Consider the following 22,340-nt stretch of genomic DNA (forward strand, 5'->3'; position numbering starts at 1 on the left):
CATACACAATACCTAAACGAACATACACTAACATGACAGTGTTTCCGCTTCCTGTGTTGGAAATAAACGTCACTCTTTACCCGCGTCTGTTGAACAGCCTGCTTTGTTTGGCGGGAGTAACCTCACTAGCAGCAAATTCAGCTCTTACTCGGTAATGTCTTATTTTGTTGAACTTCTAATACCTAAATGACCCGCTTGTTTAATAGTTTAGTGGCGTTTCAGAGGCTTAATATCACTACCTTAGTGGCTCGAGGCGCATTAGCTTATTAGCTAACATAGTCTGTAACACAGAAGCTGGTGTTATGGTTGTGGGACGAACTAAACTAAATCACCAGTTCTAAACTGGTGATTCAGAACAATTTCGACACTTAGTGTCTTTGGAAAGTCATATGTGTCGATGTATCGATCCACACTCTTTATTAGATGTACTGCACAAGTGACACTGTAATTTGTCACATATGAATTGGAATTATATTTGGTAGGGCTGCTCAATTATGGGAAAAACATAATCCCAATTATGTTGTTTAATAATTAAATCACGGTTATTTAAACGATTACTTATTGACCCTGTAAACAAGTTGCATTCATAATACAGCAAATTTCATATTTCTGTACTTCTCCAGCTTCTTCTGTTTAAATTTCCCCTAAACTAACTGAAAATATAGTTTAATTATAAGATAATAAACAATAGTAAATAACAGCAACAATGTAGTGCACTTCTAGAATCTCCTGAAAACAATTATATTGTATAAGTGCTGAACTTTGTATTATAAAATTTTAGAAGACATGTTTTTTTTTTTCCTCAGCTACAATGGAGTTTTCCAGAAGAAGAAAGAAGTTTATTGGTGGTCCTCAGACGGAGCTGTATGGACAAACACTTCAGTTCTATGGACAGCCTCCTCTTGAAAATGTGTCTCTCATTGAATTTGAGACATTTGCTGTAGAAAGACTTAAATGTAAGTTACGTTGACAAATCTTTATATGAAATAGAATAATTAATTAAAATGTATAGAACACACAGGATTTTTCTTTAATATTGACTTTTTAATGTTGTCGCAGTGTTGAAGGCTGTCGAGAATTTGGGAGTGCGCCACCTCAAAACATCAGAGGACTATGAGAAGAAACTGCAGCAAGAGCTGAGAAGTAGCGTTCCTGACAGAGTAGGGACGGTGGGGGTTTTTGATAATTTCTGACAAACAGTTATCTGTAATAGGAATCTTAAAAAAGGTAGAGATAAATATGATACAATTTTTAGTATTTACACTGAGAAACTGACAAATGTTTAATTTACATATATTCTTTCAAATGTAAAATATTTCTGTTTTGACCTGAAGGATGACAAAAAACCTCAGATTGGACTAAGTGACTATGACAAACAAAGGAAGGATCATATTTCACACTTTATCCTCAGACTGGCCTATTGTCAAACGTAAGTATTACAGTAGTAGTACAGTAGTAGTACAGTTTTTCTAAACCTAACCTTAATTGCAAATTAAAAACAAACATTTACTGTTATGGACTCTGAAGTTTAAATAAAGGTTTAAAACACATTTCATTGTAATGGTATTTCACAGAGAGGATCTTAGACGGTGGTTCATCCAGCAAGAGGTCGATCTGTTTCGCTTCCGCTTCAACTTGCTGCTGCCGAAACAAAAGCTTGAATTTCTTCACAGAAATAATCTCAAGTACGACACGGTGAGTTTTCTCAACCTCAAATTTAATTTCTACCATTGTCATACTGTATTAAAACAGTCACTCTGATGTAAATACAACCCCGGTTAGTTTCGCTATCCGAATGTTTAATGCAAAACACCCGATCCGCAGATCACTGAAAAATGAAATCGACGCTGGCATACAATAACCAAGTTTTGTCACTTGGTGGCACTGTTGAACACTGTAACCTGTGTGGTATTCACACTGACACAGTTATGCTTTTGCTGTTCCTGACTAAATAATCACATTCTCATCAATACTTTTTCAGATCAGTGCCAAGGAGAAAATGGATCTGCTGGTAAAACTGACCCACTCCAGTTATAATGTCAGTGGAGCCACTGTGAAGGAGCAGGACTTTTACAAAGTGAGTATAGTTCCCCAGTCACTTTCAGCAGTTATTTCTCTATCAGATTGTTTTTACTGCACTATATTTGTTCTTCACTTGACACTTTCTTCAGTTTTACTGCTGCGTTGTCCTCCAATCGCCGCTGGGGCCAAAAAGGTTTTTAGATATGACATATGAACATAATCTGTATAAGATTATGTATAAGAAGAGGTTCCTATAAATGATCCATAATTACCCGTCTTTTTCATTTATTTAATTAAGCCTATTAGTTCAACTGCATAATATTAATGTTGTCTGCATCGGTCAGCTCTGATAAACCTCACTTTTTAGATCATTAATCTGCCATGCTGGAGATTCTAAAGGCGGCCAATAGCTTCACCTTGCTAGATGGAGTACACGTAGTCTCTTTCAAGGTGATTGCTACTTTTGGATTTATAAGCTAACCAAATGATTAAATATGACTTTTCAAGCTGTATCATCTAATTAAATATTAAAATTAATTTAGGTAAAATTTCAGCCTGCTGGTCAGAAAAAAAGTGCGTCTAGGAAAAGGCACCAAAATGACCTCTGAGAGAAACTTTCTGACTTTGGTTATTTCATGAAAAAACGTGTTTATGTTTTGCCGAATATTTAGTGGACACTGAAGCCTCTCTGTTCGATGCTGTCATTTTCAAACCTAACTATAATCTAATTTTTTTTGGTCCATGCTCAGACTGTGAAGTCAAACAATAAATGGCAGTCATAGGTAAAGTGAACTACTTGTCATTGTGACACACATTGGTGGAGAGCTATGCGCACACACACACTCAGAATGAGGCTGTAAATATTTGGCTCTTACTCTGCCATTACCATTAGCTACCTTTTTAGACCTGAATAGAAAAACAACATAAATCAAAGTATTATAAAACTTAGGATTTTTATTTTCTGCCTTTGGGTGACTGTTGGACTTGAAATAATTACAGGGGCTTTCTCATTAGTGAGGCTCATTGTTTGTGATCTTAAGCAGCCCCAAAGTGCAAGCAAAGCTGTGGAGTGAACAGTGAACTCATTTAAAAATAAAATAAAATAAAATATGACCTGCTTCTGCAGCGAAGCTGGTTCTCCTCTGAGTTCTGCTTTATTTATTTCAACTCTTGTGCCTCCAGGCCCTGCTGCTTTGTTAGAGTCGGAACATATTTTAATAATACAAAAAAAAAGCAAAATACAGTTTGACACCCTGTGGTTGTTTATGTCATCTTACTGCGGAAAAATATTTACCCTGAGTAGTGTGAGAATAAGTCAGAATGCACAGTAACGGTAACACGGTTTTTGGAATTGTTTTGACATAATACTGCATGGTCTCAATGTTTAATAGTTGAATAATATATAATGTAGAGAAGGAAAAAGAAAGTGTGAGTGAAGCGCATGAGAAAAGACTGCCTGATGGACAGATCTGCGTCATAACCTTTCATGGATAAACAGATCTAAGTCTACTGTAGGAAATGAGTGGCTGGGGGGGCGGATGCTGTTGGAGTGTATATTTTCTCATGCTTGGTGCTGACAGGCTCTGTGTCCACAGAATGTAAATCAAAACTCTGGCTGGAGTAAATCCTCAGATCACATACAAAGTAGTAGCCATAAATACAAGAGGGATTACCTCGCCATACTGACCAAAATGTACATGTAAAATGGATATTGAAGTGATGCATTTTGAAAGCAGGAATCATTGAAGGTATTTCTCCTTCACAGGTTCCTTTCCAGGATGCCCTTGACCTGGTGCGAACCAGAAAAGTGTACCTCAGAGGAGGTTACGTGTACATCCCGCACCAGGACATTGTTACCATCATTCTCAACGATTTTCGCACAAGGCTGTCAAAGGCTCTCGCAGTAAGTGATAACTTTTTGCCGTTTCAAAGATAATTAATGAATTAATGACCAATGAGATAATGGTCTGCTGCTGTCAAAATGAGAGTGGTGTGAACTGCTTATGTGAATTTGCTGATAGGAAACACTGGAACAGGCTCAGTGACTGTTCTGTGACCATGGCTTTTTGTGTCAGTGGAGGGAGATTTTTTTTTAATCCAAATAATTCTGACCAAACCTTTGTTGTTATCAGGTTCAGAAAATGAATAAAGTTGAAAATGTGATCAAAAGTCCTGCACATAACAAGTTCCCATTCAGTTCAGGGATCTTGCTGTAGTGCCTCTGGTTAAATGTTTGAAGAAACACTCAAATGTGTAGTGGCCAAATCCGCCCCACCAAATGGTCCAATTAGTCCTGCAACATTAATAATGTTAGACAAAAATGTGATTTAAAAAAAATAATTATTTTATTCACCCCATGTCTGTCCAAAATAATTCTGACCCTCTGACAAATAAGGTTGGTGGCCCCTGACGTACAAGATGGCACAAACTTGAATTTTGGAAATTCTATTTTACATTTACATCACATTTACTATCTGCACATATCTATACAGTTTTATTAATTCATAGGCCACTGTTCCATGAAAGTTGTTTACAGATCTGTACATAATAAAGTACCTTTACCTTTGACCTCTGTGTGTTTAAAATAATAAAAAGATAAATAAACATTATCGCCAGATTTAATCAATATCATTCTGTCTCGATGCACCGCAGCAGCGTCACCTTACATGATGTTGTAAAGTGGTTCTGTTGTGTGCTCTCCACCCCATGTAAACTCATTTATAAAATAAGCCTGGTGGCATCAGGCTTGTCATTAAATTGCATTTGTGTTGAGTCCTTCAGGGGGCTGGAGTAATGCAAGGGTTCAAATGGGGGGAAGTAACTGCGCACACATGACATTAAATGTATGGAGGTAAGACGGAGGACAGCTAGTGTGAAAGTGCCTTTTGTCCCTGTGGGCATGATGGGTTTTTTTTTAAAGACTGTGGAATGTGTTCTGTGTTGTGAAGTTGCAGCATTGGCACATTCGTGCAGTGCAATAAATGCTCGAAGGGATGTGAATCATGATGTTTTGGAAGCCCGAGGCATTCTTCATAATTCATATGAGGAGACAACCGAGGTTTGGTTACATTGTCGTAATGGATCCTGACTTGGAAAAGGGCACAAAAAGGACCAACAACCAAGGCGGTGGCCTTGTGCAGAACCTGAGTCGACTTGGGCTTTGTACCAAAATATAAGGGGAAAAAATACAGGAGAAAAATGAGACCTAAGCAAGTAAAAGGTCCTCATAATTTAAATAATAATTTGAACTTTATTGAATCCACAATGAGGAAATTGTTGTGTTAACAGCACATCTGCTGCACAGGCCTCTGGGGCTTGAACCAAGGACCTTTTATGTGTAAAGCAGAGAAGGCATTGTCAGGGCTTATAGGTTTCTTTGTTGTCTTTTTGGCTTCGTTAGGTGATTTCTACCACTCACGTAGGGCTTGAGTGGTAGGTCCATGCATACAGTTCAGGATTTAATTCCAAAAAAAATTCCAAACATTTTTACTTGATTTCTTTCCCATGCGTATGTTTGATGCTTCTGTTAAACTGTGGGCATCCTGCCTTGTGTATTTAAGAAGAAAAAAACAAACAAACTCATTGGCACTTTGATCAAAGGTTTGCATTTAACTCAGCAGTCACTTTCAGTTCATGTGTTTTGTAGTAATGCCTGTGTTCATGACGCAGAGTGGACTGTGTGGCCACCGATTTAAAATATCCATTGACATTGTCAGGAATTCAGGGCTGTTACTGAGCCAAACAGGTTAGAGTGGAAATTGCCAGTGCATTTCTGTCTTGAAAAAGAAGTGCCAGCAAATCCATTACTGTCTTAAACATAATGGAAATAAAATAAAATTATACTTATTTGGGTATAGTGGACCTTCTCTTGATTAGCTTTTACCTAAAAACACTGAACGCAAATGAGGGATTAGGAGGAAAAAAAGCAGGAAACTAAATCAGGATGATATTTTCCTCCTGTTCAGCCTCTTTTCTATTTCCTGGTAATTATCCAGAGTGCTAACTGCTGTGAGGAAATAACGCATAAACAATTTTTGCTGTAAGTGCATCATTTTGACAGTTTGTCTTCTGCTGGGTTCAACAAAAGGGCAACAACAAAAAGTGTTATTATAAAAAAAAAAATCCTCTCTTTATTGTTGAAAGGTCGCTTTGAAATAAATATAAACATTGTTTGGAAAGGGAATTTACATCAAAATAAAATATGACTCTGATATAGCCAATGGCTGCATGGCTAAAAAAATGCAGTGTATTACCCTTTGAGTTTTCATCAGTAAAAGAAAAGTACAACATGTACTGATTGCAGTTTTCTTAGAATTAGAAAATTTCTGATTGACACAAAACCCGAGTGGCTCGGTTGATTGCTTTAGGTTTCATCCATTAAGCCTCAGTCCGGTTCTTCTTGTTTTTCTGTCACCCTAGTTGGCAGCCCGCTCACTACCGGCAGTGCACTCTGATGAACGGCTTCAACCTCTCCTTAACCATCTCAGGTAAGCAGTGGGGCAAATAATAGTGTTCCTATTTTTCCTAGAACTCTGCTGAGAAGGAGAGATTTAGCAGAATTGATGTTTGAATGCTGGGGGCTTGCAGCAGCTGGTCTGAGTCATCCCACTTTGTTGCTGTAGTCATTTCCTGATTTTTTATTTGTGAGTTCACAGTAAGGCATGGGGGCCAAATGTTCACTGTCAATAATGAAACTTGCATGAAATATTTTAATTTTCGTTTCATATGTGCTGCTTCTATAATGTGTGGACATAATATAGCTCGTACCTCTGTCTGAAGGCAGCAGAGTCAAAGAGCTCCTGCACCAGTTTTGTCATTCTGTGAGTAGATTGCGATAATTTTCTTCATGGGTTTCCCACAATGCAGAAATGAGCAGTGAAATTAGTCACTTTGTTTAGTTCTGCAGTAAACCTGCGTCTTTTTTAATTTAAGCATCTACTGCAGGTTTCATTCAAAATGTACTGAAACACATCTTTCTCCTCCTCACAAAGTTTGGTTAAATTCTTGATTGAAACGGTAAGCAGCAGACCTGTTGTAGCAGTAACTCATGACTGTTTTAAGTTAAGGGATTCAAAATATTAATTTTCAAATGTCACCAAGTGCAATATTTTGAAATTTATTATGATAACACAAATGAGAAAAAAGTAACATTAGTGTTCCGTGAGGAGTAATCAGATGTACCTTGGAAAATGAGCTATCAATTTCATATTGGTCAGAAAATCTATTATTTAGTTACTACCAATAATTTGTCAACAGTGTCTCAATGTGGAGGAGAAAAATAAAGCTAAAGTTGCCAGCAATATATTTTTGTAGAACAAAGTTTGGTGTAAAACTGTTCCACAAAGGATTCAGTAGACATTGGAAGTAGTCTAATTAAAATTGGACTTTTACTTTCTCAACACTTCTGGTGTATGTGCTGTATGTGTTAATGTTAAGCAGTGACATTTTTTCTTAGCACTTCAGACCTGTCTTCAGTTTGGAATTTAAACTGCTGTCTAGAGCACGCTTCTCCTTTAGAAAATGTCATTGATTTTCATCCAAGTCCAAGTTTGATATTGCATTCACACCTAAGGAATGTACAGTAGTCATATATATTTAGAACTTGAACTTCTTTTCATGTTTTTTTTTTTCATTTTAGTCATGCCTATGTGGGCCAGGATTACAGCATTCAGAAGAATGTGGGCAAAATCTCCTTGGAACAAATTGATTCGGTGAGTTGCTCTGACCGTTTATTTTTTAAATGTCAGGTTCAGGCTGCCATGGGTGTCTGGGAGTAGTCGCTGTAATAGGAGAGAGATGAGGTTGGTATTGAAAAACTGGTGACTAGATCTAGGAATTGATAGAAAGTGTGTTTAGTGCTGCTGTAGATTTCAAGCAAATGCTAGACATGATGTCAATGAAAGTAAATATAGCAACATGTAGTAGGTCAGTAAATTCATTACACCTTCATGTGTAATCGTTTGTTGTCACACGTTTTCAGCTTTCAGCTAAGTCCTTTCCGTTGTGCATGAGGCAACTCCACCAGGCCCTGAGAGAAAACCACCACCTCCGTCACGGAGGCCGTATGCAATACGGTCTCTTCCTGAAAGGCATCGGCCTCACTCTGGAGCAGGCGCTACAGTTCTGGAGGTTAGAGTTCATCAGAGGCAAAGTGGATGCAGACAAGGTAAGAGAAACAATTGTAATTTAATTATTATTTAGTTTAAATGTATTTATGTTTTCTATAAAGATGTTGACACAGTGTTTTTAAATTTGAGTCCAAATTTGTATCTATACAATATGAGACACATATTGTGTGTATACATATATGAATATGTGTTTATACTTGTGTTTGGACAATTACTGGTTTCTGAGAAAAAACAAACAAACTAAATACCTGTTCACAGCAGGATTAATTATTGTAGCTAAAGATGTCACTGAGTTCAGCCGCCTATAAAAACCCTTGAGGAAAGAATGTATCTCTGGGTTTATTTTTATTTCAGTGTTTTTCTTGCTGTATTCAGAAATATGAAAAAAAAGTCTAATATTCATCCTTTTCACCATGAAAAGTTCCCCATTGAGGTCTAATCAACAACAGTATGCAGTCTCGTGTCTTCAGACAGGTCAGGACCAACAGGCGCATTGTGTCGGCTGCAGCTTGATCAATATAATTTATTTTTCATTGCAGATAGAAAATGTTTGTTAAATGTTGTGTGGCTACCTCTCTGGATTATACTTTTTTGTTGAACCTAGAGTCAACTAGGTGTACTTTTGAGAGAGTGTGGTTTCCTCCTACAGTCCAAAGCGTACCAATTGTAGACTAGATTAATTCTTTAAACTGAGTTGACCACAGGTGTAAATATGGGTGTGAATGGTTGTCTCTTTATGTGGCTCAGTGATCGACTGGCAAACTGTCCAGATCTTCTCCGTGGACCAACACACCCACATGTCTGCTGAAGGAGAGACTTTTCAGTTTACAATCTTAACTCAAATGACAAATCAATGAGATGTTGCTCCTGCTGGTAGAATGACCACATTTGTAGGTCATGTGTAGAAACCACCTGCCAAGCGTGCTCCCACTTAAAGCCAAAACCAACAGATGCACTGCACCACTTTGTTGCAGTCTGGGAGCTGCTAGTTAACAGAGAGAGGCAGCTCAGGGTCTTGGAGGACATTAAAACACACACCCTAAAGCCTGTCCTGGTGCTAGCCTAAGGCTTTTGAAAGCAAATGCTCCCCATCGAACCTACTGTTCTCTGGGTGGACTCCGTGGCAGAGGCTAATGGATGCCGGCAGCAGGGTATCAGGAGGTGGTGGAGCAATGCTAAAGGGAAATGTTTAAAAAAAAGGGACTGTCCTCTCTGCTGTACTTTTCCTGGCATTAACCAAAGCCGTTTAGTGAAGACTCAAACCTTGTGAATAGTTTTCGGTTGAGGGTGAAGTTTACTCTGTAAACACTTCATCGATATAGAGAGATGCTTTTGTCATAAGATGAAAAGAACTATTCTGAGTTGGTGGTACCCATGGCCCTTTGGGGTCTGCACCCCTTTTGCGCTGAGGAGAGATGAATGTTAATGTGTGCTACAAAAAAAGTACACATTTTCATGGTGGATGGAGACAATTTTTATTTTATTTATGAGTAATGTATGAGATTGAGAAGAAACCAATCTTGGCCATTGGCTAAACCAACTGTTCCTGTAAAATGTGTTTGTGTAGCATTGCATATAGCAATTTTGTAGCATCTGAGAAAGTCTGTGTATCTCCTTTTTAAACCAGAGACAGTCTGGAGTGTGGTCGACCTTTGCGCTGGGATGACAGTGTAACATAATATTTTCTCTCAGAACATAAGGCCAAATGTTTGTTTTTCAGTAAATGGATGCTTATCCAGAAATCCCACTGCATGCTAGCATAATGGTGACTTGAATTTGATTTGGACAACTAGAGGTCGATGAGCATCACAGTGACGTGTGCCCTTTTAGTCTGATTGAAGATCAGACACGCGCCGCATTCAGGACCGCCTGTGAACAGCCTCCACTGTGCACTGTGGGAAATTGTGGAGCATGTGTTTCCTCAGAGTAACTCTCTTATTTTCAAGTCATGTTAAATAATTCCGTCCAAACTCTGTGCTCTTCATGTTTTATTTATTGGAATAATTCAGAGACAGGGGAGAGTGTACACTCATATTCACCTGGTGAGTTGCTGATTTGTCTTAAATGTCAATAGGGAAATTCTATTGACTGTGATAAGTCTCATAAGGGTTAACTTATTCACATGATCTGAGTTTAAAATAAAGAATTTTTTTGGCAGCTTCAGCGATGGCTCCATGCCCCCTTGGGAGGGCCCGCACCCCACTTTGGAAACCATTCGATGATACAAACATTAATACACCTGCACATTAATATACTCAAGGACCCTAGGTCTTTGCTGCTCTTTCTTTTTCATGCCCACAAATTAAGTTTTGTTGTTCTTGTGCTAGAGAAAACATTTCAGGACAAACCATCAAAGTTATTCACTTGAGTCATGTCTGAAGCTATGTGGTGTCACATTCCAGAAAACTGATGAGCATAATCCTGGCAGTACAAGCATCATTTGTTAGCAAATAAACTCCTAGAAGTTCCTAGAAAAGTTAGTCCATGGTGCTTTAACAGGGCCTGGCACTCTGCAGCACAGAGCATCTGTATGTGTCCGTGTAGCAGTTCATAGAGGCTGACTGGCCTCTGCACAGTGTTCCACTCATGTTTCACAGCAGAGGCAGCAGCAGAACAGTGCGAGCCAGATCACAGTTCTCCCAGTGATGTATGTGTTATGTCAGGCGCTGCACTTTGTGGCAGGCTGCACAAAGCCACCTCATTAGTATGCCACTGGCACAGAGTAAAAAAGATGGGAGGCAGTGATGCCTAAAGGGAGGCCCAGAGGAAGAGCTGGTGTAATATTAGACGTGAGAGTTGGAGCAAATTGATGAAATCGTTTTGATTTGTCCATTTTTCTCCCTGCACAAGTTAAGCTATTTATTTGGAGGACTGTCCATTTGTGCCACATTATAGTGTAGTGTCCTGCCCTTCGGCTCGGTCTGCACAGAACTGGCGGCTCCACAGATGTTAACCCCGGGTTAATTAATTTTCAGTAACTGACACAATTTTTAAGTTTTGTTTTTCCTTCTGGGTGTTTTCTTAATTTATCAGATGACACTTGGTAGTAGATAATTTTAATGTGCTATAACAAATGCACACCCTTAATGTTGTAACGGCTGGTACCTTCAGCACCGTCCACTGTAGCTGCTGGCTCATTTTCCTATTATGTGTTTTCTTTGCCAAGGGATTTTTTTTTCCATAGATGGATTTGAAGGCAGGCTTGGTAGTGTTTTTTTAATATGTATAATATATTATACTCTGCTTTTGGTTATTTACATGCTTTGAAATTGAAGCCACAGACCAAGACTCAGAAGCCATGCCAACTTGACACATAAATATTTGTATGCATTCTACTCTGCTAATGTAGACCCACCAGCAGAGACCAGAGGAGCTTTCATGCCTCCCTGCTTCTGTTTTACGAATCTTTACTGTAATTTCCACAGAGGAAGAAGCCAAGGGTGAGCAGTTTTGAAGGAAAGTTGAAGTTGCAAGGCTGAGATGGTGCTGAAATGTACTAAAGAGAGACGGGGGAAGATACTGGACAGAGAATGATGGAGATCAAGCTTCCAGACTGGAAATCAATAAAATAGGCTTTAAGTTAAGAAGGAGGCAAAGGGATGTGTGAGATGGAAGCAGATGGTTCAAAGTGGCGTCACCTGAGGAAAATAACAGAAACAAAGAAGAAATTATGGTAATAAAATGTGAACGGGAAAAAAACATTTATTATGGGCTCTTCAGTATTTCATGACAGAAAGTTTTTCACTAATAATAGGGTGTGATATTTGTCATTGTGATGTATATTGTGTCAAAAAAGAATTTCCTTTCACCTTTTTTTTTTCTTTAGGGCTCAAGAGATAAAAAAAAAATAATTCAGATACCACCCCCACAATGTCCTGATTGATTGTTAGTAACAGAATAGGTGTTATTATGTTGTTGTTGGTTGTTAAAAAAAAATCAGTGGATGTTGTTTTTTTAGTTCAGTCCATTGGGAAAGAAAATTTAATCTGGCACAATTCTGATTGCTTGAAAACAAGGAGAAATTGTAGATTTATGCCTCAGTGTGTTGTTAAGCATCTCAACTGGTGAAGTGTAGACAGTTATGTCGGTTGTGTACCTGTGGATGCGGCCCACAGCACTCAAGGATTAAAAAAAAAAAAATCTTTAAATGAGATAAAAAATCTTGGTCAGTCCTCTCTCCTTAAGCAATCTGACAAAAATCCTTTGTTCGTGTCCTTTTTCTCAGCAGTGACTATAAAATATCTGTCTCTTTACTCTTATCTGTGACAGGATAATACTTGTTACTCTTAACAGAATTTCTAGTATCAACAGAAAAGCTTCTATTCACAAGGATATATTTGTATATTTTATTTTCCCTTGTGTCTTAACATGAATGTTTTTACTGTCATTTAAAAAAAAAAAAAAGAATATTTACCTGGCCGATTAGATAGTCCACTGGGCCCTACGTGACCCGCAGGCCATAGTTTGCTCATCCTTGATTTGTCAGCTACATTGTTTTTTTTCTAAGCAAACCTCAAGTACATTTTAAAAACCTGCTTCATATGTTATTATGTGATATGTCTTTGTTTCACCTCTTGTTTCATACGAGATATTTTTATGTCCTCGTTACAAGTATCTCTCTTGTGCACACACACCCACATGTTAAATACACATCAGTAGAGCAGCGAAGTTCATTTTAATAGACTGAGGAAGTCTTAAATCAGACAACTGCCTCTAAAATTGGATGAACTCTGCATAATTAATAGGTGATTTATTGCACTTGGATAACATTTTATGGTGTTTAAAAGTGCCTTTGTGGCTTGTCACAATGGCAAGTTCAGGGGTTTTATTACAACATTAATGTGTTATGATGGGTGCAGTTGTGGCGATTGTGTTCTGCCACTGTTTGAAGTGCACTGTGTGGTTTTTACTGTTTGAGCTTCAGAGGCAGGGTCCCTGTGATTTGTTTTAGTGGCTGCGAAGAGGCTCTAAATACAATAAGAAGTGCCCTGTGAAGATGTTGTAGGGAGACCCTCCGTCCAGTAGAAAAGTACAACGAGGTTATCGAAAGAGCTTATTCAAGCTTTGCAACCTTTGACCCCTTAATGTCTATTGATACAGGTAATTTGTGTCGCTGACTTTGGGAAATGATAATGATTTTTCCTGATGACACAGCAGCTGCTGCAGTGTTTTCCTCAGATAGTTCGGATTTAGCTGGGAAGTGTTTAGTTTAGTTTGAAAAAATGTGGACGACTTAATAAATGTCAATAATAAGGTGGAAATGGACAAGTAAATACATGAAAACCTGGGGAAAAAGACCGTTTTAGATGTAATCACTTCACTGTGAACCCGGTGTCTCTGTGTGAAGTTGAACAGCATTTCAACTGGTTATTAACAGGTATTAACAGAAAGTGTGCACTGGTAAGTTGCTCTGGACACTGCTACAGCATTTTATAGTTTTTACTAAAACAATTAAAAAGCAGAAAAAACAGAGAGGGTGAAGACATCAGAATTATATGACCGCTCATATTTCAGTTGTCTGATTACAGGCAACACCTAAACAGGTTTTCTATTAGCTCTGTATTTCTGTACTGTACAAAGTAACAACGTATAACCATGTTTGTTTTTTTTCTATCACACCCTTGTCATTATTACACCCTCATTTTTGACTCTTGTTCTTTTCTTTCTCCCCGTGGCTGCAGTTTGACAAAGCGTATGCCTACAGCATCCGCCACATGTTTGGCAAAGAAGGCAAGCGGACAGACTACACACCCTACAGCTGCATGAAGGTGATTTTGACAAACCTCCCTGGCCAAGGCGACCATCATGGTGAGTTGATTATACCACCGGTTACTTAACACCCTCTGTCAACACTGTCACTGTCTGACTTCTTCTCATTAGTATGATATACTGCTGCATCTCAGATGTTGTAGTCACACCTGCAATGGTTGTTTTCAGGATGTCCGTTTCGCCACAGTGACCCAGAGCTGTTGAAGCAGAAGCTCCAGGTCTACAAGGTGTCTCCCAGTGGCATCAGTCAGGTGGGAGATGTTCAGGTGTATTGCATGGTTTTTGAATGGCCTGCGTGGTTCATGTCTTCCTAAAACCCTATTTCTAGGATTGTCCTAATACCAATTTCTTTACAGAAAGATACAAGCATTTTCACTTGCATTGCCGTGAAAAGTCAATACAGAATTTTGGATTTGACAATATGCTCCAATATTGTCAAAGAAGTTCCAGGTCCAAAACTGCATCCCTACACATTGTCAATTGTCAAGTCCTGACATTATGAATAAAGATGTTATTATCCTTTATCTTTGAAAGTTCAAATCTGTTAGAGTTCATACTGTACATTTATTGGTAAGTCAACGCAGTGAAAGTTGGACTAGTGTTTGATAAGTTGTTTCTCCAGTTCCCATGGAACTTGCTTTAGAACAGAAAGTGAAGTACAACATCACACTGCTGTGATATTTGCCCTCTTGCTGCAGAATAAGAAAAAAAAAGTCACAGCACAGCAAATGTTTGCCTTTTATTACCACCAGTCACAGTGGTTGAACTTGCTGGTGGCAGTCTCAAGCTGGACAGCAGGTTTCTTTTGGGGGAGGGGTGGGGGGGGGGGGGTAATGAAGCAGCTGAGATTTGCTTAGAAGTCTTTTTCCCTGTAAAGAAAAAAAAAAAACAAAAAAACATTGAATTCATTTTTCTGCAAGCAAGTCACCCAGAGCATGAAGTCACTTTTACACCAAAATTGTCAAGAATATGTGAGCCTTCACATTCCACTGCAGATTTACAGATCCTGTGGACAGCAGGAAGGGGGAAATATGAAATCCTAAAATTGATATGTAGCAGAAGACTTGAAGGTGAAATGATCGCCGTCGGTTATTGTAAAAAGATTTGACTCCAGGCCTGAATATTTTATTTTCTCCAAATAAGTCTGAGATGTGCTCATATTACATATGCAGATTTATTGAAGGGTACGTTCTCTGCTGTCTTTGTGATTTACTACAAATGTTTCTGGGAAGTATATGAAAGAACACAGTCAACCTGTTCTCTTTGGACTCATCTTTTTTCTCATCTCATCTCATCATCTTTTCTTCTCCTCCCTGTGCTGCAGATCCTGGAGCTGGTCAAAGGAATGCACTACCAGCTGGCGTGCCAAAAGTACTTTGAGCTGACCCACAATGTAAGAACAACTTTGTAATTAATTTGGTCAACTTCTGTTCTGGTCCACATTTAAGGTTGTGAGCCTCATGCATGAAAGAGCAGGGGAGAGGGAGACCTGGGTCTGTCACAACTCCTGTCATTACCTGGGTGTCAAAGCCACTTTTTTGGGGTTTAATGAAGAAGTTGAGTCTATTGCAGTTGGGGTCAAAGTTCTACGGTGGCAGTACCGAGTAAAAAAAAAAACGCAGTTATGAAGACAGAGATGAAGTATTTTCTATAATATTTAACAAAATAAAACACCAATCCTATGGCCTAATTTATGTTCCCTTTACATATTTAAATATGTTTGAAATGTTACAGCCAATATCAGAACAGCCTGAAGCAAACTCTGTGTCTTCAAACTCTCAACGTTGCCTGTGTTTTCAAATGAAAAATGCCATTGTCACATTTACTGCCTTTGTTATAAAATACCAGAAATATATAGTTGGCAAAACAAACAGCAACATCCTTTAGATGAATCACAGACACAATTTGTCACGTTTTTCTTTTTCTTAAAATTTCACCCAAGAAAAAAATTTTTTTTAGAACATATCAAGCCATTATTTTTCCATAATCATATAATTGAAACTGCTATCACAGTGGTAGTTTTTTTTGTTTGTTTCTTTCCTGGGAAGAGTAAATTAGCTCTCTAAACCATATCAACCTTAATAACTCATGTTAAGCTGTGATGATGCATTACTATCGCCATATTTTCTAACAGATTCATTTTGTTCTTTTTTTCAAAAACTAAAGAGTAGTACACGTTCTACTTTTAAATCACCTTGTATGTAAACACAGTCATTAAAGTCCAGCTCTGAGGGATTACACCGAGCCAATTCTGGTCGCCCTTGTTCAGTGTCAGGTTATTGGCTTTATTGAAAAATGCAGGTGTCGTGTTTGTTTGTAGTTCATTCTCTCACGTTAATTCAGTTTGTATAAACAGCTGATGAAGAAATATCCACGTTGTGTCGTGCAGCCATGTGTAAAATGAATTATTCTGCTTCACAGGACAATTTGTTTGTGTTGAAGTGAGCGAGCCCCCCGTAGGTATTCCAACTCCCTAAAATAGGATAATTTACGAGATGAAATCATAGATGTGATGGAGGAAAACAAATAAAATGTTTCTTTAGTTTAACTTGATCTGAAATAGAACGAGCAGGTCAACTGGCCACGGCCATGAATATCAACCAGTGTAAATTTCATTTTAAAACCGAATAGGAAGTTGTGTGGTGCTAGAGCATGATGATGATATGGAATGATGTCAACTAATGGTAAAATAATACAATAAAAAAATAGACAAAACAATCTGGCAGGGACCAAGTCCAATCAGTGTTGAACTGGAGGATCAAATGAACAGCCAATCAGAGATGCTTTTTTGATTTATTTTTTTTTTGTCAGCTAGAACAATGGACATCTAAGATTGATGATTTATAATATAATTTCCAACAACAAGGCAATAAAAATAAAATTATAATTACTTATTTTTAATAAAACATTTGGTGGATGTGTGTTTGAGACAGGCCTGCCTGCAGTCCAGATATTGAAAAAATACTGAAAAACAATGGTGATCAAAAAGTAAAGATCTGCTCATGTCATTTTTTTAAAATACTGTAATCATGTTAATTACAAAGCTTCAACAGTGAATATTAGTAGTTTACAAATGTTTAAATAAAACCATATGATAAAAACTGGGATGCAACCCAGGAGTAAACTCGCCTCCGTCCCAACAATCCTAGTGTTTGTTTTATTTTTTATTGCATATTTTAATCTTTTGCTTGGTTTGTTTAACAAGCAGAGAAGCTGTACAATGTTGAGTGAAACGACCAAATGTCTTATTTTTCTTCTATGAATAAATGAACTGAATGATTTTTTTCCTGCAGAGTCCTGAAGAAGCCCTTGAAAATTGATGTTTCATTGAATGCATTAAAAGTTGCTCACCAGTGAAAGCAATGTATCAAATTGAATGAGTCGTTTTCACTGAGTGATGCTTTCAGGGCCCTGCAGGATACTTCATAATTGTCAATTGTTTTTCTGCATTTATTGCTTTATTTTAACTTGTGAAGTTTTTCCCTTTTTCCCTCAGTTCAGTTCAACAGCTGCGAGACACTGATAGTTACTGTCTTCAAATGTCTTTATTATGTTCTCGCACTTTAGAAATTAATCATTTTTACACAACTGGTCGAAAAGCAAAGGTCACAGAAGGAGGATTTAAAGGAGCTGCAACCTCATCCATTAATTGATTCACTATTTTTTTTCCTCATAATGGATGATTGTGACATTTAACTTTCTGAGGGGGCTTTTCATCTTTAAACTACGCCCTAATTGAATATTTTGATGGAGATTTATTTAGCTGACGGCACAGCGAAAGTCTTCATTATTGTTAATAGATTGGTAATTTCTTAGTAAATTAACTAACATGTCTCAATTAGGCTGTTTTATGTGAAGATCCTATCCAGAGCAGCAGAGATGACATTCACTGTCAGATTCATTTCCACAGGATTAACCTTTTGTCTCCCGTCTCTTCTGCGCAGGTTGAAGATAGCAATTTTTCACTCAACCATCCAAACCAGTACTTTGTGGAAAGCCAGAAAGTTTTGGGAGGAGGCAAGGACATGAAGCGAGAGGTGGGGACGCCACAGAGGTCAAAGGAAAAATCCGCCACAGCAAAAGACGTGACAGCAAACGCATCACAGGATACGGAAGGAATTCCAGAGGATCTCGACTCCTACTTTCTAGATGCATGAGGTTTTTTTTCTTCTTTTCTTTTAAATGAAAGAAATCCAGCTTTTACAATTAGAGTTAAGGTTGGTGTATAGTTGGCTTTGCTGATATTAATGTGATATATGTAAAATATTAAAGTTGAGTTTTCAAAAAATCTCATGCAGGGATTTCAGTCTGTTTACAAGACATCAGAGAAACTTTATCTTACCAGATGCATTTTTACCATTTAGAAAAAAAAAAAAACTATATAAGGATGACTTTATTACACTAATTACAAAATGTTGTTTTATCGGACTGCTGCCTCAGTTATCCAAATACAAAATTTTAAAATTTTATGACTTGGAATCAAATTTAATACCCACTGTGCTACAGCTGTGCTTCACAAATTGTGGGCTGAGCTATAGCAAGGGGACGCAGCCAGGCAAATTATTTCAATAATATTTTTATTTATCCCACTGTTGGGAAATTGATCCGACTTGTAATGTAATGTTATAGTGTTTTTTTTGTTTGAAGGGAGTAGCAGTTTTCTTGGAATTATGGAGTTTTAAATAAAGTCCTGGCCCGTATTGAAAGGAAAGAATGATGGGTGATTTTTAAAAAAAAAATTAATTTAGAGCAAGAAAATGTATATGTTCTATATTTTCCTCAGAGATGTGAGTAAAAGGGCATTTACTCTTCATGTCTTTTTCCACTACAAAGGATTAGCGTTCAAAAGTAATGTTTTTTTCCCCCTAGAAAGTTCAAAAGTAAAATCAAAATTTGGAGGGAAAATAGGAAAATATTATTTTTGTAGAACTTTTACCAGTATATAGGGAAAAAAGTCTTGGATGGAACTCAAAACTCTATACTTTAATTTTACAACTCCTCTAGAAAGAAGGTTGGAGGGAAAATAAGAAAAATGGGGACTGGAAAAAAAAGTTTAGCAGTCACTGCAATATTACAGCACAATTTCTGTTGTCACTACAACATTTTAAGGGATGAATGGACCAGCAGTTTGGACTCTGAGCCTGATTTTCCACCTTAATCCTGGAACATGTTGGACTGTTTCGAACTTAATTCCATTACATTTTGCTCAACGTGGTTGTAAATGAGGGTTTAGTTGGCCACAAATGCAGAGCTGGATGTTTCCCAACATCACAATTTAATTCTGTACACATGATTCTCTTGATTCTCATTGGTGCCATCGGGAGCATTGTTGACTCTTGAGCTTCTTAAAACCGTGACCTTTTTTTTTGAGCCATTCTTGTTCATATTGTGTTTGTGCCTTGTATTTATATTCCATTTAGCTCTCCCACCCCTGTGTTTGGAGTGGCCCTGTTTGTCTTCTTTGTTTCCAGTGGGCTCAGATGGCTCAGCCTTAGTGCAGTGTTTTGGCAGGGACATGGTTCTGTGGGTGATGACTAGAATATTTCCCAGCTGTCTCTGAATTTCACTGGCAGGAGTGTGGATGAATGGTGGCAGGAGATGGATGGGAAAAAATAACAATTTTCACAGTTGTATTATGCCACCTTGGCTCTATTGCCTCGTGGTGCAGAATAAAATGTATTCAGAGACTACGTGGGCAGGAGATGTTTCCCTTTCTCTTATCAACTACATCTGTCTGCTCCAAACAAACTTGGCTGTGTGGGAAGTTGACGACCCTTTTTACACTGCGTCGGAGCTGCCAGCACTGACTGCTCACATGTTGCTGACTGTTCTGGACGGTATAGTTCCATAGTCTTCTCCCACTGTGCATTTTACAGGATTAGTCATTCAAGATCTAATTAAAGCTGCGAGCAGCCCCGGCGAGGTTTATAGAAAAATGACAGACTGTGGTATCATCACATCCCTGAAGTACTGTTTCATTAGCTGAGTATTTTTGGACATATTTAACACATGGTCCACCATAAAAAAAATATTTGACTGTCTCTTGCACATGTTTTAGTTCAGTGTTAGAAACAATCTGTATAGTTGGGTTTGTAATTTATATTGTATATTATGGCTTGATCTTTCTATCGTAAAAAGACTCTTGGACACTATATTTATTAATTAATGTCAGCCTCGGGGAATGGATCAGGGATGATTTTTTTTTTAATTTAGAGCCAGACCCAGAATTTTCAGTAACAGGACAGACTTTTAATCTGATATTTCAATATTCAGAGCTTTGGTTAAAACTATCTTTGATTTAACTAGAAGTTTCTCCTTAGAATGTTATTCATCAGTCACATAGGAATTTAAATGATGTTCCACTCTGTCCTGTACCAAAACAAACAAAACAAACAACTTACACTTATATTCACACTTCTTTCCTGACGTTGATGTTTTTTCTTTTTTTTTATAAACTTCTGACATTATTGCACATTTCCAGGTCCGGACTTTATGTAGCCAGGATTTAATTAGGTCGTAAAAGGCAGACGTGGTTCTTGACACAGAGAGGATTTATTCAGTATAATAAGGCAAATTGAACTGAGCTGCTGTCAGAACCAAACCCTGAAAGTTGAATATTTGGTGGCGCATTAGTGCATTTGACAAAGACAGGAATTTGACTTTTTTAATTTTTCCAGTTTTTCTTTAGTATGTTTTTGTTTTAGCTACAGTCTCCTAAATAAGTGAGTTTAGTGCTTTGTTGAAATTTATGTTGAAAGATAAAACAGTTATGGACCACCCTCACGCCGACACATTCACAACTATTGCTTCAAACCACACTGAACATTATTCAAGAACACCATCATTCCTACAAAAAGAGAAAAAATGCCCTATTTTCTCACAGCCTGAAATTTCTCTCTTTCTTGCTGTAATTTTACTCCTGGGACCAAATGTGCTGTTGTCGTTTGTGATTTAATCCCATCAAAAGCAGCTTTTCTCAATTCATTAGTTCTAGAACGTTGACGTTTATAATTAATACTTTTTTTGTGAGCGTCCACCTGGAGCTGGAGTGTAAAATGAACCATTGTTACTTTGACTATAAACCACTGAAGGAGGAGTTGGTTTATTGTTGTTGTCTTCAGTGGGTCCTGGTCCAATTAACTGCTTCAGTCTGTTTTCATCCTCTGAGATTGATCCTCTGAGATCAACTTATTTTTTAAAATTAATAGAAATAAGTCAAACGTACAGGGGTGAACATTAACAGAAAACTTTTTGGAGATTGAGAAAATGTAAAGATGTTTATACGGTAAGATCACTTTTCAAAATGCACTATAATAATAGTAATAACATGCAAAATGAAAAAACTGATTTCAGCATTTTTTTTGCAGTGTGAATTCAGTGTGCTTTTTTAAAAAGACAGTCAACACGAAAGCAATACATTTTGATTTTGCACCCCTTAAAGAGAAAATAAATCTTTTTACATTGGTGGTTGAAACTGCTGCTGAATTTGCATGACCTTCCTGCCCTCAGACTATTGCTTTTCATGGAACTGGACAGTAGTTTTATAGTTATTTGTGTTTGTTCAGACCCGCTCTACAACCTTATCTTATAGTGTAATTTCCCTTAATTTCACTTAGGTATTTCTCACTAACGAGACATCGTTATATGTCGAAATAAAATGACCCTGATGTTTTGCAAAGCTGAGAAGTTGACCGCTGTGTTTCTGGAATAATAAAAGTTTAGTTTTTGTTTTGCCCTGCAGAGAATAATGTTAGCATCCTAATTAAAAATCACCTCAGCCAATATAAAAATAATGGCAGTGAATGTTGTGCAGCTGCATGAAGACTCATCAACATCATCCACATCCTCTCGTAGTGTTGTCGACCTGACTGATGTGTGTGCTGTCACTAATGTGATTTACTTTTCTCACTAACTCTCTTAAAGCCCTACCTGCAGCTACAGCACGCTGTCACCTCCTGTTGGACACAGACTGGGAGAGAAAAAAAATAGGATCTCCCTGCTCCTCTTTTGATCTCGGCGGCACAAATGTGAGTTTATTTTTTTTGTATACAGCACTGCAGTGATACACAGGAGCTGTTGGAGATTTTTTTAAGGAGGATTTTATAAAATGACACATTCCTGTTCATGCACTCCTGGCTCACAAAATGGGAAGAGTCTAACTTGGTTTTTCATATTTTTATGAGACTGTGTTACTGTGCTTGTGTGACTGTAGCGGTCGTATCATCGGCTGAATATAACAGTATTAGTATGCAAAACCCGTGCCTGGACGTCTGGCAGTATTATTGAGCTCATTACGACAGGTTCTGTTAGAAAGAAGAAGAACTTTATTAATCCCTCCAGAGTTACCTTCAGGAAATTAAAAAAAACAGGGACATAAAGTGGTTGTGATAAAAATGCATTTAAAGTATGTTTCATTTACCT

General features: G+C 37.7%; 1 protein-coding gene across 1 annotated transcript; it reads left to right on the plus strand.

Moving 5' to 3' along the window:
• The first annotated feature begins 3 nt into the window (after positions 1-3).
• Positions 4-18,296, plus strand: prim2 (DNA primase subunit 2). Its single transcript, XM_025060699.1, is given in 14 exon segments — positions 4-151; positions 807-956; positions 1,060-1,148; positions 1,269-1,429; positions 1,575-1,695; positions 1,982-2,077; positions 3,788-3,925; positions 6,442-6,509; positions 7,661-7,733; positions 8,003-8,188; positions 13,832-13,958; positions 14,088-14,170; positions 15,244-15,312; positions 17,864-18,296. Coding segments are annotated over 13 exon segments (1,569 nt in total). The 5' UTR covers positions 4-151; positions 807-811; the 3' UTR covers positions 18,077-18,296.
• Positions 18,297-22,340: the final 4,044 nt, after the last annotated feature.

This window comes from Cynoglossus semilaevis, chromosome 12 (assembly GCF_000523025.1).
Source record: "Cynoglossus semilaevis isolate Cse_v1.0 chromosome 12, Cse_v1.0, whole genome shotgun sequence".
NCBI lineage: Eukaryota > Metazoa > Chordata > Actinopteri > Pleuronectiformes > Cynoglossidae > Cynoglossus > Cynoglossus semilaevis.